The sequence below is a fragment of the Mytilus galloprovincialis genome, chromosome 10 (genome assembly GCF_965363235.1).
Source record: "Mytilus galloprovincialis chromosome 10, xbMytGall1.hap1.1, whole genome shotgun sequence".
NCBI lineage: Eukaryota > Metazoa > Mollusca > Bivalvia > Mytilida > Mytilidae > Mytilus > Mytilus galloprovincialis.
This window is the reverse complement of record NC_134847.1, coordinates 37,325,489-37,340,695: the sequence shown is the minus strand read 5'-3', so window position 1 is coordinate 37,340,695 and position 15,207 is coordinate 37,325,489. Positions and strand designations below refer to the sequence as shown.

The following is a 15,207-nucleotide window of genomic DNA, read 5'->3' as shown; positions in this document are numbered from 1 at the left end:
TAATACCGTGGCTACATAACCTTAAAAAAATGGTCGTTGAAGTGTTTATCATGATTATTATTTTTTCTATCATGTTTGACTCAAATGATAATTTTAGATCATACTCTCACTCTTTATAATAACTACTGCCTAGTTTTTATAAGTGAATGATAAATTGTCTGTTGTTTATCATTGTCAGCAAATTGTGTTAATAGGTTATTTTATCAAATTTTAGAACATGCAGTTATGTTTTTGGACAATTATAAATATATTACTATATTAACCTTTTCACAAATATAAATGTTGAATAATATTTTTTCAATAAATTGAGAATGGAAATGGGAGATGTGTCAAAGAGACAACAACCCAACCAAAGAGTTTAATGTTTAATAGATACAACCAGATGAAGCACATTACCAGCTTACAGAACCCCATGATAGAACTAATTACCATTCATAAGGCATTGAAAAAAATAAAAATGTAAAGTCACGATCTGTTAAATTGATTTTTTTCAATTCAAATTTGTTCCCTCTCCATGGGACATTGGTTTTCAAGGCATTATGCATCTTGCGATTCAGTACGCCCATTTTAGGTATAATGACCGTAAATTCATTATTAAAAAAATATTTATTCGTGTGCGTTGAGGAAATTTCGGGCAGAATCAATTTGCGCCAATTGCAGTTTTGAAAAGGTATTAATTGCGCCACTCTCTTTTATTTTGATGGTATTAATTGCGCCAATAAATGAAATGGAATTGCGCCACATTTACCTGTTAATATGTTTTACCTAAATCAAGACAAGACAAGACAAATACTTTATTAAAGTCTCGCCACTTGTTACATATAAAATATACAGCTTTTTAAAACACAAGTTAACAACAAGAGCCACTCTATAAAGAGTTTTGAGAGACTATAAAACAATTTTTCTAAAAATTATAATGCAAATACAAGTCAACTGTCACGAGTATAAAATACATTTTCGCTTTATTAAAATTTCATAGCAGATTTTGGCAATATAAAATACCATATTTTCATTTTTAAAAAGAAATATATTTTTTTCATTATCAGTGTCCAGAAATTAGAACGTCAATTTTTCAGAACTGCGTGTAAAAGAAAAGCAATCAATGTGTTGTCAGAGCCACCTTCAAAAATAATAAATTCAGAAATCTTCAAAATTGAAGAAGAGAATTTAGAAAAGAAAGATTTAAAATATGTGTGTCAGTCTGTGTATAGAGAGAGAAGAAAACTGCGTCCGGCTTAATCTAAAAATCGAGCAGAATTCCACAGAATATTGGATGATATTGGTATTGTTACAAACAAAGATGATGAGTTTGTATTGTGTAACGATCCAGCAAGCGGTATAATTTTATTAGGATGCGAGGCTAATTTGAAATTTCAGTGTACAATGTCAGAGGAATTTTTTGCTGTTGGTACCTAGTCAATCATTTAGTTGTTATATATAAATAAAAAAATATAAAATTGGCGCAATTAGATGATTATTTTATTGGCGCAAATGATACCTATAGTTTTGAAAATAAGGTGGCGCAAAAGAGGTATTGGCGCAATTAAGTTGTGGCGCAAATGAGTTACTTTTTGGCGCAAAAAGATATCGCCCGAAATTTCATACCTATTTAATTATTTTTAATAGTAAAAATATTACATTTAACTTCACAATTCATATTTTTAGAATATGTATGATTGAATAATTTGTCGTAGTTCATGATCAATCTTAAAAATTCCTTAAATTACATTTGAATGAAATGTAATTTAATGTTGAATATATTTATTAAATTACTCAGTCGACAAGTTTATCTTCAATTACTATATATAGGTAGTATAAGAAAGGTCAATCCATCAAAATTTGTCTTAATTTTATGACTAGATAAAATATCTCAAAAATGTGTCTATTTCACATCGTTACGTAACGTTTGTCAACACTTTGGCCATTTGAAATTAATCACAAAATGTTGACTAGTAATTACATGTACGTGTTTAAAAAATCAGACAAGTTCAAAGCTTTGTCTGGATATGTTGTGTATATATATATTTTTTTTTTTATTGTTGTCAGTTTCATACATAAGAACACCGGACATTACTAGTTAAGCAAGGACTTTGGAATTTCCTCAAAGGTTTGATAAAATTCTTAACATTCTTAGACCTTTTTATTTCCTCGTGTGTTATTTTTACCTTTCATTTTCTGTCGAGCCTTGTTTAAAACTGGTCGATTAAATTTTCTAGATGTACATGAAATTTGATATCAAAAGTATACATCAGAGATTGAGAAATTAGAAATTAAAGTAGTTTCAAAGTATGCAAATATTTTACTTATTTAATTATTATATTATAATACAACTCTCCAAGTGTTTCTAATACTTTTATAAATAAATAAGTTTACTTCAGTGATTGTTTGCAATTCAATTCAATTCAATTCAATATTTTATTTTGCATGTAGTAAAGTAAAGTATTCAGCTGAAAATAATGTGTTTTGTATAGTTTCGGATAACTGTATACTATAGCATGAGATTCCTCTCCTGATACTGATGAAGTAATCTATTTGTATATCAAGGCTTACTTTTATCTCAATCTGTGACTTGCTTGATCGGTTTTTTGATGTTTCGATCGGATTGGTGTCGCATATGTTTTGCATGTGTAACATATGTATTGAAGTAGCATCATATGTACTAAATGTATGTCTTATCGATCATGAACTCAAAATATAAATTTGCAGTGCCGAACAATTCGACCTGTTTGACTGATATAGATTAATGATACCTTAAGTGGCTATACAGCCCTCGAACGGTCGGTCCGTTTGACAGTAATTTTTCATTGAAGGACGATCTTTTTTTCTCTCTCTCTATTTTTGTTTTTAAATTAGAAGCCGTTCACGTAGAATTTTTGTGGGTTTGAATCTCTTTTATATTAGATGGTTGGGACCATGTCATAAGAAGTTAAACCTTATAATATTATTTTAGCACGAGATTTATTTTGGTGGATTTTCAAGGGTCCTTCTGTACAACTGCCCTATGAACTATATACCATTCTTCTAGTTTGAAGAAAAATTTAAGAGCCGTATAATACTGTGGCATTCGGCAAAAAGTATCCTTGTAAATCAAACCAATTGTCATAGCTGATTCAGAGGGTGGTGGTGTTTCTGTTTTGGTTCCACGCGTTTGTTCGACTATTGTTGCATCAGTTATCGAATCAGACCAAGACCAACAGGAATCATAACTGCATGGTACCTATTTACGACTTTGGAGATTTGAAGTCCTACTTTTTTTTTAATTTTAGCAACATTTTTTAAATAATCCCTCTGCAAATATATAACTGTTGATTGAAATCCGGAATATAGGCCTTCTATTTTTTTGTATCAGGTGTTACATATACATTTTTACTGTCCTTGTTTAAGTATTCAAAGTATGGTGTAAACGATGAAGAATTAAGGTAATAAAAAACAGGTGCATGTTTTATTTGGCCTAGCTTATATATACTAGGCTATCGAAGAAAAGTGTCATGTTTTAATTATTATAATTTATAAAATTAGTCAGCATATAACAAATACCTGTGTCCTGGTTTATATATACAGATAACGGATAAAAACTAATTTGTCTGAGATTCAGGGCCCTTTGTTTATGTATAACTAAAAGTAAATATTTCCTTGTACCTAAATCAACTTGAAAGAATTTTATTTTCAATTGGCGAAATACCAGGGCTGTGAATTTTGCTGCCAGAATCAGCTATAGCCGGACTTGACAAAATAGTCCGGCCGATTGGTGCAGATATAGAGCAGAATTGCTCACTTGATGAGGAAAGCATGAAACTTTGCATAGTAGTTCTTGGTTATATACCCTTTGATTTCAGCTATGGACCCACTCTGAAAAATCCAATATGGCTGCCATTTTCAAGATGGCGGAAAAACGGTTTAAAATTCAAGATTGTCCTAAAGGTATTCTATATTATTTCGGAAATTAAAGTACTGATTCTTTAAAAATGGACTTTATGTTCTTGAATTTGTTATCAATTAATTCTAAAGTATAAAACAAGTAATTTGGGTATTTCTATAACACATAAGTTGCAAAGATAGCTGCATATACAAAAACAAATAGTGAAATTCAAAATGTTAATCAATATGTTACATGTTATTGTAATTGTTCTTTAAACGCTTTCAGTTTTAATGGTTGGAATGAAATAGGTTGAAACGAGTCGATGGACGTTAATATAGGTCGGTTGAAATGGTGGAATAGTAGGTAAATCATCTGAACTTTGAGGCAGTGCCGAGGCACCTTGTCTCGTTTCTCTTCAATGCCACTTCTAACGTCACTTATCGCGCTTTCATCTGCCGTACCCACTACATCGTCAAACTATTCTATGTAATCAACAGGTGTACCTTTCTTCAGGCGAATTATATGATTGCCATCATTTAAAATAGTTAAGGGACAACTATTTCCTTTTCCAACTACGTGCGTATCCAATTTGCAACATTTCAGAGAGCATGGTCTTAAAATGCACTCCTGGTCAGCACTTTTATTAGTTTTAATGGTAACAGTCATGTTTGAATTTGGCGGAACTGTAATGGTTCGTTTTATGCAAACTAGCTGAGTTAAAATCTCGTTTCCACTATTAACAAATGGCGCATTTATCACTTTATTGTTGATGGTAATTGTGGGAGTACTCAGGTTTATCACTGCGATCAGTGTGTCCAAAAAAACTAGCCTAAGTATAACATTGTCTGTTAATGTCTCTTTGCACACATCCCATTATATGTTTACTCTATTAATGTCGAGAGTCGTTCCTTTTAATCTTCCCAATAACAAGCTGTTAACCCAAACCACGTAGCGTTACGTTCTCCAAATCTCCATTTTCTGCCGGAAATAATTTCTCATTTACTAATGTTATCATTGCAGCAGTGTCCACAATCATGTTCACATTCTGGTCATGTATAGTACCTCGTACTACTCAGCTCTTTCAAATGGTTCGTCTGATGACAATATTGAACGAGGCAGTGGGCCTCTGTTCGATTTTGTCGTAAGGTGATGTTCCATGGCCAATAGACTTTGGAATCTGAGTTGTCCTACTAACCCGACCCTTTGCTCCATTGTTGGGGTTACACTTTGATTTGCTCCGTATCCTGGTGAAGGTGACCGTTGTCTGAAATATTCGGGATTTCTGGAGTTTGTCCGTGGAGATGCTAACCGTTGTCTTTAGGGACTATATGATCTCCAGCTTAGTGGGGTGTTGCTGATCGATAGGCATTAAGCTTGAGTGTACTTCTATCTGCCGATTTACCGCTATTGTTTTGCTCAAGAGATCTTCCATGTTTATATTGATCATGTGATCTTCCATTGAACTGGTGATCTTCCATGATTTTTTTATCAGAAGAACCGAGATTATATTGATCGGCCAATCCAAAGTTATGCTGATTAGTTGTAAGCATAACATCAGCTAGTTTTGTTACAATTTGTGTGAGATTTTGCAACTCATAATCTAAAGGACTGCTCATATTTTCTTTATCGGTCGGTGATACTGCGCCATCAGCAAAGTAGACTTGTCGATGGTCATAATTGGCACTTTTTTATCCATATATCGCCATCTGGTTTGCTTTTGAGGTTTGTAAAAGTTTTAACGCCTTGTTGGATGTTTCTGGGTTCCTCTCTATTACATGCCTTGAAGAATCTTTGTCTTTACATCCTCGACGGAATGTTTTGGTTCCAATCTGATTTGATCGTCTTTCTTGCTGAAGCGCTGTTCCAAATGAATGCATTTTTAAGGCCTTGGAATCATCATCTGTGTATACCACGCAAGTGTAAACAAAGCCAACATCGGCCTGGCAATCTGGAGCCTGTACACATTTTTCCTGGTTTCCCATTGTCATCTACCGGCAGTTCGTTCAAATTGGTAAATGAACGCCTCCCAAGTGATGGATCCTCTTCAATTGAGTTTTTGCATTTTTGGCAGCTGTGGGCTTCGGCTCCGGTCCCTTGCATACAGATTTTCTTGCCATCGGGTATATTCTCTCTCCAGTGAAGAGTCTGAAGATGAGGTATGGTCACACTCTTTTTCCATCCTCTGCCCTTTCCTGGATCGGTCAATGGAGTCAATTTGCTGTTATGGGAAGCATATTAGAGCTCCAGAAGCGGACGAGGTTGTCATAATTGGAGTGTTAAATGTGGGATTTGCCATTGACTCGACGGGGATGATATCGTAAGTAGGCACTGCATTCAGCATTGGAGAAACTTGATAGAATCCACTTGCAGCCAATTGCTTCTATAACGGTGTGCTGGTCTGAACCAAATATTATTGACTTATAGTAGATAGTTAGTGTGCGTTAGAAGACACATAAGCCTTTTGCTGGTATCCTTGATTAGTACTAGGGGTTTATAGTATGTTCTTAAATGGAGATTGTTGTTGAATAATTTGAACTGTCTCATGCAGGGCCAAGGGCCCTGACATAGGACGTTTGACTAAAGGTGAAGACACCTTTAACAGAGTTAGCGCGGTTTATAATTCATGCAAACTACAATTGGGGAAAGACCCACGGCATGGATTTTGTTGTGTACTTGTGGTAAACTTGCGTTGTACTGGCTAAGGTCAAATTTTGGCTTAGATGATGTGTCCATTGCAGAAATATTAACTTCTTTATTTCGATTGTCCACTGATTCATTTACAACCGATGCCAATTGTTTGAAGGTACCCTGCTGTTCAAATGCACTTTTAAATATAACTGTGTCTCCTTCCTCAGTTGTTGTCAGCTTGTCCATTCATCTCACCACAACATTGAATATCTTATTGGTCTGATCATCAATTCCGCCAAGCAATTTTTACTAGCCATGTGGTCTATCCTGTCTTCAGACTGCTGAAGTTGCTGAGATATTGCTTTCATCTGTTTATTATTAATATTCATTGACTCTTTCTTGTCAGCTTGAAACGTAATGAGACCAACACATATTTTATATATTCGCGCTTCGCTCTTTTATATTGCGTTAAATCTCAGCTGTTCTTTGAGAATTTGATTTTCTATCTGTTAAATATTCTTGGTACAATTGTTTAATAGTCATTTTTGAGCTGTCCTCTGTTAAAGCGTCTTCAGCTGTGGGTTTCTCCATATTCCCAAGTGATTCAGTTTCTGCCATTTCAATGTTCTTGTCCTTGTTGTCCTCAATTCCTGCCATTTCACTGATATGTGTTTAACTGATTCTCAATTCACAGTTTAATGTCTAAAATTGCAAGATATTGCGACCCAAGAGATAATATTTTAAGGCAGATAAATCCCAAATCACAGCATTTATGTATGACCCAAGACAACAAATAATGCAGCTTTTAATGAAAGATACTACTGCAGCTTTTTATGAAAGCTACTACTTTGTGTATGAAATGACAGGCAAGGCAAAATCAGAAAGGACAAAACTAGGACAGATACCAAATGACACTAAACATCAACAAAATGCTTATATTCAGGTCAATTCTCAATAATGAATATTTGCTTATTTTTCAAGGCGGCCATTTTGAAAATAGCCGCCATTTTGTATTTCAAAAAGAGATAAAAACAAAATCTTGCTAAGTACACTAAGTCATTCAAATATGTTGATTTTTGTGCACCCAGCATCAAATCCACTGTGGTTTGTGCAATACTGGAAAATATTTTAGAACGTACGGCAGCCATCTTTAAATAAGCCGCCATATTGAATTTTGAGGGTGGGTCCATAGCTAATATTGCTCAGTACACAAAAATGTACCATCATGCAAAAATTGGTGCTTTCCTCATTATTTGAGCATTTTTTTCACCGATCGGCCGGACTAAAACACATATGTCTCGTTTTGTAAAAAAAACGTACTCGCAAAAGTTTGTTGAATATTTTCGTAGTTTTAACCTTATTAAAGCACGTTTAAAAACTTGAATTCAAGTTTTAAATGATGCTCAGTGATATTGCAACTGGAGCGGCCGTCCTCATTTCTCTGGCAGCATGCATGGATACAAAAAATAGCAACATTTAACTTACTTAAAAAAAAAACATGTTTACCCATATGCTTAAAGGCAGATTGTAATTATTCTTAATTAAGTATAGTGGCATCTGAAATTAATTATTAAATGTAGACACATAATTACATCAAACCTATTAATCAACTGACAAGCGATAAATTCAAAATACAGAGTGACTTGAAATTGTTCCACAATTCCATCGCTCTTGGTCATACGTGTAGGTGTCCAGAAGCATCGGTTTCGATTGGCTGCTTAAATGAGCATAGTAAAAAGGTCAATCGGTTATATAATAGTTCGTCTGTGAAGGATGCTTATTAGTTAGATGATAGGCTAACTCATATGTATATAACTTTGGCACATAAAATAAAAAAAATAAAATGCAAAGGTTTTCGACGGATTCTGAAATTGTAAGTTTTCAGTCAAATTATCTCCTCGGTTTGAGGACAATATGCTACCATCGCTATTAATAGATTTAGTTGCGCTGCGCATATGATAAATTTAGCTTTTTGTAGCTTCAAGTCACATTTCCTCTGCAGAAGATTTTCATTGCTGTTCGAACCAAAGTATTCAATTAAGTTGATGCTAACTTTGTAAAGGCAGTTTTTATTTCATTGCGTTTATTCATGTCTTGATGCGCAAGTATTAAATTTGATTCTTCATAATGAAGTTACAAAAGATTGCGTGATTATAAATAATGATATGCAAAATTTTTCAATTTTTGGAACCATAAAAGTAAATTTGATATGATGCAGCTTGTCCTTTAAAACTTGCTTCTAGGCACGTATATAGAAAACACTCTAGTTGATTATTGTCTGTTGAACAAATCGAGCACACCTGTAATAAATTCCACGACTTTATAATAAAAGCAAAAAAACGCTGTTATATTTTTCTTACATTAAAGTGTCACCATATCAAATTCGCAAAGGATGAATAAAAAAACAAAGCAATGAATATTAAAAATTAATGCGAAATGTCGAAAAAAACACGGCATGGAGTTTGGACCTCCATTTTGTTTGCTTACGTGTACTTGAAATAAGAGAAGATAGTTTGTATATCAATAGGCTTCTGAAATCGTGACCTTGCATGACCTTTCGTGATAAAAAATATTTTTGTCATTTTAATCGCTCAATAGGTTTGATATTTTAGAAACAAATAAAGTGTCGGGTTACTAGAATTTGTCGTGTTACAGTCTATATTGTTTCTTCCTGAATGAACGCTTTGTTGGGATGAGTTCCGCTTTAAGCTAGGGTCGTGCGAAAAAAAGTTTTTTAATTTGTACTTGTATACATACATATAATTCGTATTCTTCAGTACTTTATGTTATTTGAAAAATGTTCATGTACAATTTTGTACATTTCCATATATAAAGCAAGAAAGAAAACCAACTGAAAAATTTCGTACATGAATTTCAATTTTGTATGAAAAGATAACTTTTACATACAATCCAAATTAATGTATCAGAAAGTTGCGGAAAAGCGGAGAAACACGACTTTTTTTAATCATGACAAAGGGACGAAAATGATCAAAACTGAATATCTTATACTACAAAAAGCACACTTGTTTTAATAATTCTTCTCTTTTACAGGACAAATGTATCTTTAAAACAAGTCTCTTTTAATAATTATTGGTTTGTGTTAGTCCTAAAAAATAACTAATCCTTACAAATCGAGAACGCCGTAACATTTCTTCGCGTGTTCATCTACTTTCTTGAAGGGACTCTTGTCCTCAGACTTTTTCTGATGTTTACTAAAATATTTGTTTTGATTAGGAAAAGATTTTCAATTGAATAGTTAAATATTTAGTAAGTAAAGTCATCGATTATTGACACAAGACTTAAGTGGACAAATATAGTAGACAATAGATTAAACAAAATATTGTGGTGTAGTGTTGATTTAACAGGACTTGTATTTACCTACAGGCTAACCGTTTCCCTATCTATAGCACCTTTTAAAAACTTATGATTGGATTAAAGTCACTTTTGATGACATTTAAATATTAAAATAAAACAAATAAAAGTGAACATCTTGTCTTTTTGTATAATTCAATTACATAACATTTTAAAAGATGGCGAAAAAGCGAAAAATGATTGAAAATTGTATTTATTACTTTCTAAAATATAATTATTTTAAACAGGCGTTTCTATTTATAATATTAAAATATAAGTCCTTGCTTAAAGAAGACATTGGATGTCACAACTTATATACTTCTCTTATTAAAAAATAAGCAAAACAATTATTACTTAAAAAGGGGAAAAAAACAATAATGTTTTGAAAACTACTCTATAATAGAAAGGATAATTTTATTAGTTTTTAATTTTATGCAGTATGTTTAAAAGATGACGGATATTAACATTTAATGGTTGGATGAAGTGATGTAATTTTGTCTAGTCCAATAGCCTATTATATGTTTCAGTTAACTAATTTGTTTACAGGTTTTGAGGTATTTACCTCGAGATATTGTTTCTATTTCCGTAAAATCATCATTAATATTAAAATGTCGAGTTCTATCTTTACCAATAAAAAATTGACAATGCATCATAAACGTATTACCTGTACAAAAATGCATTAATTATAAACAGGTAAATGATTGACAGCTGACAATGAAGGAATCCCGCAGGGACATTACTTTTGATCGCATTGTCAGTTTTACATAATATATAAATTCACAGTATGTAGTTTTTATTTCGACTGGACTAATTTGTTCGAAATTTTCTGTTCTTTTGTTCAATTGTCTACTTCTACACGCCGAATAGCAGGCGGCGTAGTACCTGAATTGAAATTAATAACCCTGGATCGATTTTATATGGACATTGTAGGTTGCTTTTTATTCGAGACATGCGCATTGGAAATGTTGACGTATTAGAAACTTTAAAGCATTATTATTAAATATCTAAATCCGATATGAATTGGTTTTAGTACAGATTTATATTCATATGGAGTATAACAACGGTCATTATAATACATTAAACTGTAAAAATATTTTTACTTGCAGTTCTCGTGGATAAAGACCTTTCGAACGAAGTTTAGTTCAACGATGGTGTGAAGATCAAAACATGGTACATGACATGTGACAATGTTCACCGCAATGATCAACCCGACAACCGAACTGTTGTTTGTCACAGAGATTATTTGACACTCGTTACAAACACTAATTAAGGAATTATTAGCAGATAAAGATTTCAAATCATACGGACAAAGTGTGAAAAACAGCAGTGCAACTTTTTAAGCATATAAACACGGAAACTATTCTTGTTGGATCATTTTGGATATGAATGTACAATGATGCACATGGAAAATTAGTGAGTAGGATTTTTAAAGAAAAACTTTGTGTATTTGAGACGGAATCAAAAAGTATACGTGAACATTACAACGAATGTTAGTGCATAGACATATTAAAAACTACCCTAGTGAGGTCTTAGTAGAAATATTTATGGACATGTTAAAACTACACTAGTGAGGACTTAGTAAAAATATTTAGAGAAAAATATCATTTTTTAATAATTTACTCAGAAGGACTTGTATCTAAATTTCCAGACAATAAAGGAACAAGTGCAAATCAAGATAGCTAATGTGAACTTAAAATTTGATTTTTATTGTGTTATGCGGAGATCTCTAGCCATAACAATGACGGGTATCGCTTTTACATTTGGTGTTTTTGTTGGACTTTTAATTCAGCTTCCCGTGATAACATTACCCACGAATGACCCCCGAGACGGAGTCAGTTTTCATATAGAAGAATTAAAAGCAGGTCATTTGATAGATGGCCAAAATGAATTGAATAATGTATTGGACACATCAAATACACAAGATGACAAAGGAAAAATTGTTGATCAGTTTCAACCTGCCGGCCATAGAAAACAACTTTCAATCAGTAATCCTCTAAGTAGCTTGAGACCCTCTCGACACGGTGTTGTATTTGCAAGAAACAATGGAACATCGGATTATATTGAACCTAATACTCTTCAAACCGGTCGAATTATTAATCATTACCAAGATCAAAAGCAAAGTAAAGGCTCTTTACACCAAGATGGATTAACTAAGGATACGCAAGCAAAAATTACGAACGCTGACCTAAATGTGGTTTCGCCAGAAAATATTGTTTCTGAAATTTTCTGGACAAAAAATGTAGAAGATATGTGTCCATCAGGATTTAACAACGGCGATCATACTTCATGGAAAGACAAAGTGAATTCCGTGAAAATCGTGAAAATGGGAGAAGGGTGTGGAAGGATGCAAAATAGGATGTTAACTTTTCGTGACGCAAGCAAAGCATGTGCACGATATCGTCTCAACACAGACCAAATGCAAGGAGAAATATACTCTTATTATCTAAGCAAATTATTAAAAATTGCAAATGTGCCACCATCTTCCTTAAAACTTTTAGATTCTAAAAGTGACCAATGGTTATCTGTGCGGCCAGAAATAGCCAACGCACAGTGGCCAGACGATAGAGTAATAATAGTAACAAAATGGATAGATAATCTCAAACCGTCTTTCATTCCTCCCGAATTTCGTGGGGAGGACAAAAACTTATATCCGAGCTCAGAACTCGGAAAGAAATCCAAAGATTCTATATGTGATTTACTGCAGTGGTCGGATTTAATTATTTTCGATTACTTGACAGCTAATTTAGACAGGGTAGTTAATAATATGTTCAACAAACAATGGAACGACCAGATGATGAACAGTCCCGCACATAATTTGGAGAGAAGTACCTCCGGTGCTCTTATATTTTTAGACAATGAATCGGGATTATTCCATGGATATCGTCTGCTAGAAAAATATTCATCATATCATAAATCTTTATTAAATTCATTGTGTGTTTTTCGAAAATCGACGGCGTCCGAAATCGAACGTCTGCATCTTTCTGGTAGTATAGGTGATGAACTTCATAAACTATTTACAGACAATGAACAATTTCATAGATACATACCAAAAATTCCACGCAAAAATATACAAGTTTTGCAGCAAAGAGTAGACGACATTTATAATCAAATTCAAAGATGCAGAACGAAGTTTTCGTAAAATTAGAATTTTTGTTTCTATATACATTCTTGCCAGATTAATTTTGTTGTTTTCGCCCCCTTCTAAAGGGAATTTTGTTTTGTATTTATGTTTGTTTGTTTGTTATATACTAAATGTGCTATGTTTTTCATTGAAATATTTAATATTTTCAAATTCCATAATTTCATCATTTACATTTATTAAAACTATTTTTGATATATAGATCTTTCATTTTCTCTTCACAGTTGATACCTCTAAAATATAAAACTGAGATACCTCTAAAAGCATGATGTATAGTGAAATTATGCAATGGCGTAAAGGTTACTCCTTCGAAAGTAATGGACTAGTTTTTTTGGGTTGTAACTGAAAATAGAAGCATTATAATAATTATTAATTATTTTTTTTAATTGATAAACAGTACCTTAATTTTTTTCTTGCAACAAAAGGTGTTATTGTTTTGTTCCATTTAAGTTTTCTTTTATAAATGTTTCACCACGGTTTTCCTAATATATTTATAAAGTCACACATTGCATGTTGATAAACATTTTAATCCAAATTTTATATTCAAAGTCATAATTGTACAACTATTTGTAATACCCTTTTAAAAGTGATTTATTCTTCCATGCTATCAATTTCTAAACATGGTACAAAAAGTTCTTTTTTTTAAAACAGGTGTTGAAAATTGGCTCTTGTTGGTGAATGAATAAATAAGATGATATATGACTAAATAACTTTTATAAATAAAAAATTAATGATAAAAAACTAGAAAAACTCTGATATTTCTTAATTTATTTGGTAAAAGATCAAAATTCTGTTGATTAGACTGCCAGATTTATTTTGACACTAATTCTCCAATTGTAAATGGAAAAATACATGTACTTTCAAGTAATACTTTAATGATTCTAATTGTCTTTTTTACAAAACAAATAGTGTTTTTTTTTACAGAAAGAAACCTTAATATGAAGATACACTTATCAAATTCTTTAATTCATTAAAAATATACAGTTGAAATTTTAAAACATAATAAACAAATTATCATTGTTGTTATTTTTTCAAATTGCACAAGAAAATATGTAACAATTTTTTTTTTATTATCTTTCAAAAAACAGTAATCTTGAAAACGTTCCAATTTTCTTTTTCTTTAAAGAAAGATATTCCGTTGCCTAGCTTTCCTTTCCTATTTTGCTGAATATTCAACAATATATAAATCATAGAAGGTGTGTAAATCTAGACGAGATAACATTTATACATGATAACACAGTGACAGGTTGAGATGAACACTTAAAACTGTACCGTTGATTCATTTATTTTCGTGGGTACCAGTTTTCGTGGTTTGGGAAAAATGACTTGTTTGTGGATAACTAATTTCATGGTTTTTCGAAATCTACATAGAAGACCGTTTCTCATTCGAACATTCAATTTCGTGGTTCGCCTGTCCTCGCGATTTCCACGAAAATGTGTATCCAACGAAACAAAAATGAATTCACAGTACTAGTATTTCTTCATGCATTCAAACTCATTCTTATTCCATTATGCTGGGTTTTATTCTGCAGGTTTTTGTGAAGACAGTTAGAATTTTGTACATGCAAATACTACTATATGTTTTGCTTAAAGCGTAATTTGTATAGTTTTCAAGTACAAGTATAAGGACATATTACTGTTGATCATCTTTGATATTAATCAAGCATCAAATGACCTTAGGTATTCTTTCAAGCTCGTTGAAATGTTGATATAGCCAAACTCTTGCATCCTTAAATATTGTCCGGTTTGCATGATGAATGCAGTATTTGGTATTGTATCATAAACTGAAGATGGTTTCAATTGCCTTATTGTTAAACATAGCAACTGAATATAGTTAACACTAAAAGATCAGGAAACTCGACTGCAAAAGAAGCACTGAAAGCAATTGTTTATGATGTGCCGGAGACTGCCATAACATGGATTGGTCACACGCTGTGTTATACTTGTACTGTGCACATGCATGTTCGTATTGCGCCATGTTTTCTTCCCTCCTTAGATTCCTTAGAAAACCAATATATAATAGTATACCTGTAAAACTAAAGGTACGGACGTTATTTAAGATAGAAAATACTGAAGATAGAAAATACTCAGTTGTACTTAATCATGCAACTGTACTTTGGTTGACATTGACTGTACTAGTAGATTGAATTCTAACTCTTTTCCTTATGATGCCGTGTCTGAATTCTTGAACTATTGTGCACGAGGGTACATGACTAGCGAATTATTCTGG

The 15,207-nt window shown here is 32.6% G+C and overlaps 1 protein-coding gene across 4 annotated transcripts in view; it reads left to right on the top strand.

Moving 5' to 3' along the window:
• LOC143047491 (four-jointed box protein 1-like) overlaps positions 1-13,174 on the top strand; it is a 60,002-nt gene extending 46,828 nt beyond the window's left edge. For 3 of the 4 annotated variants that reach the window (XM_076220548.1, XM_076220547.1, XM_076220549.1), the window contains one exon: positions 10,945-13,174. In XM_076220548.1, the coding sequence (XP_076076663.1) occupies positions 11,553-12,977 (1,425 nt within the window). In that variant the 5' untranslated portion in view covers positions 10,945-11,552 and the 3' untranslated portion in view covers positions 12,978-13,174. Of the gene's footprint in view, positions 1-2,017; positions 2,108-10,944 lie in introns of those variants that run through there. The other variant, XM_076220550.1, reaches the window with a different exon arrangement.
• The last annotated feature ends 2,033 nt before the right edge of the window (positions 13,175-15,207 follow it).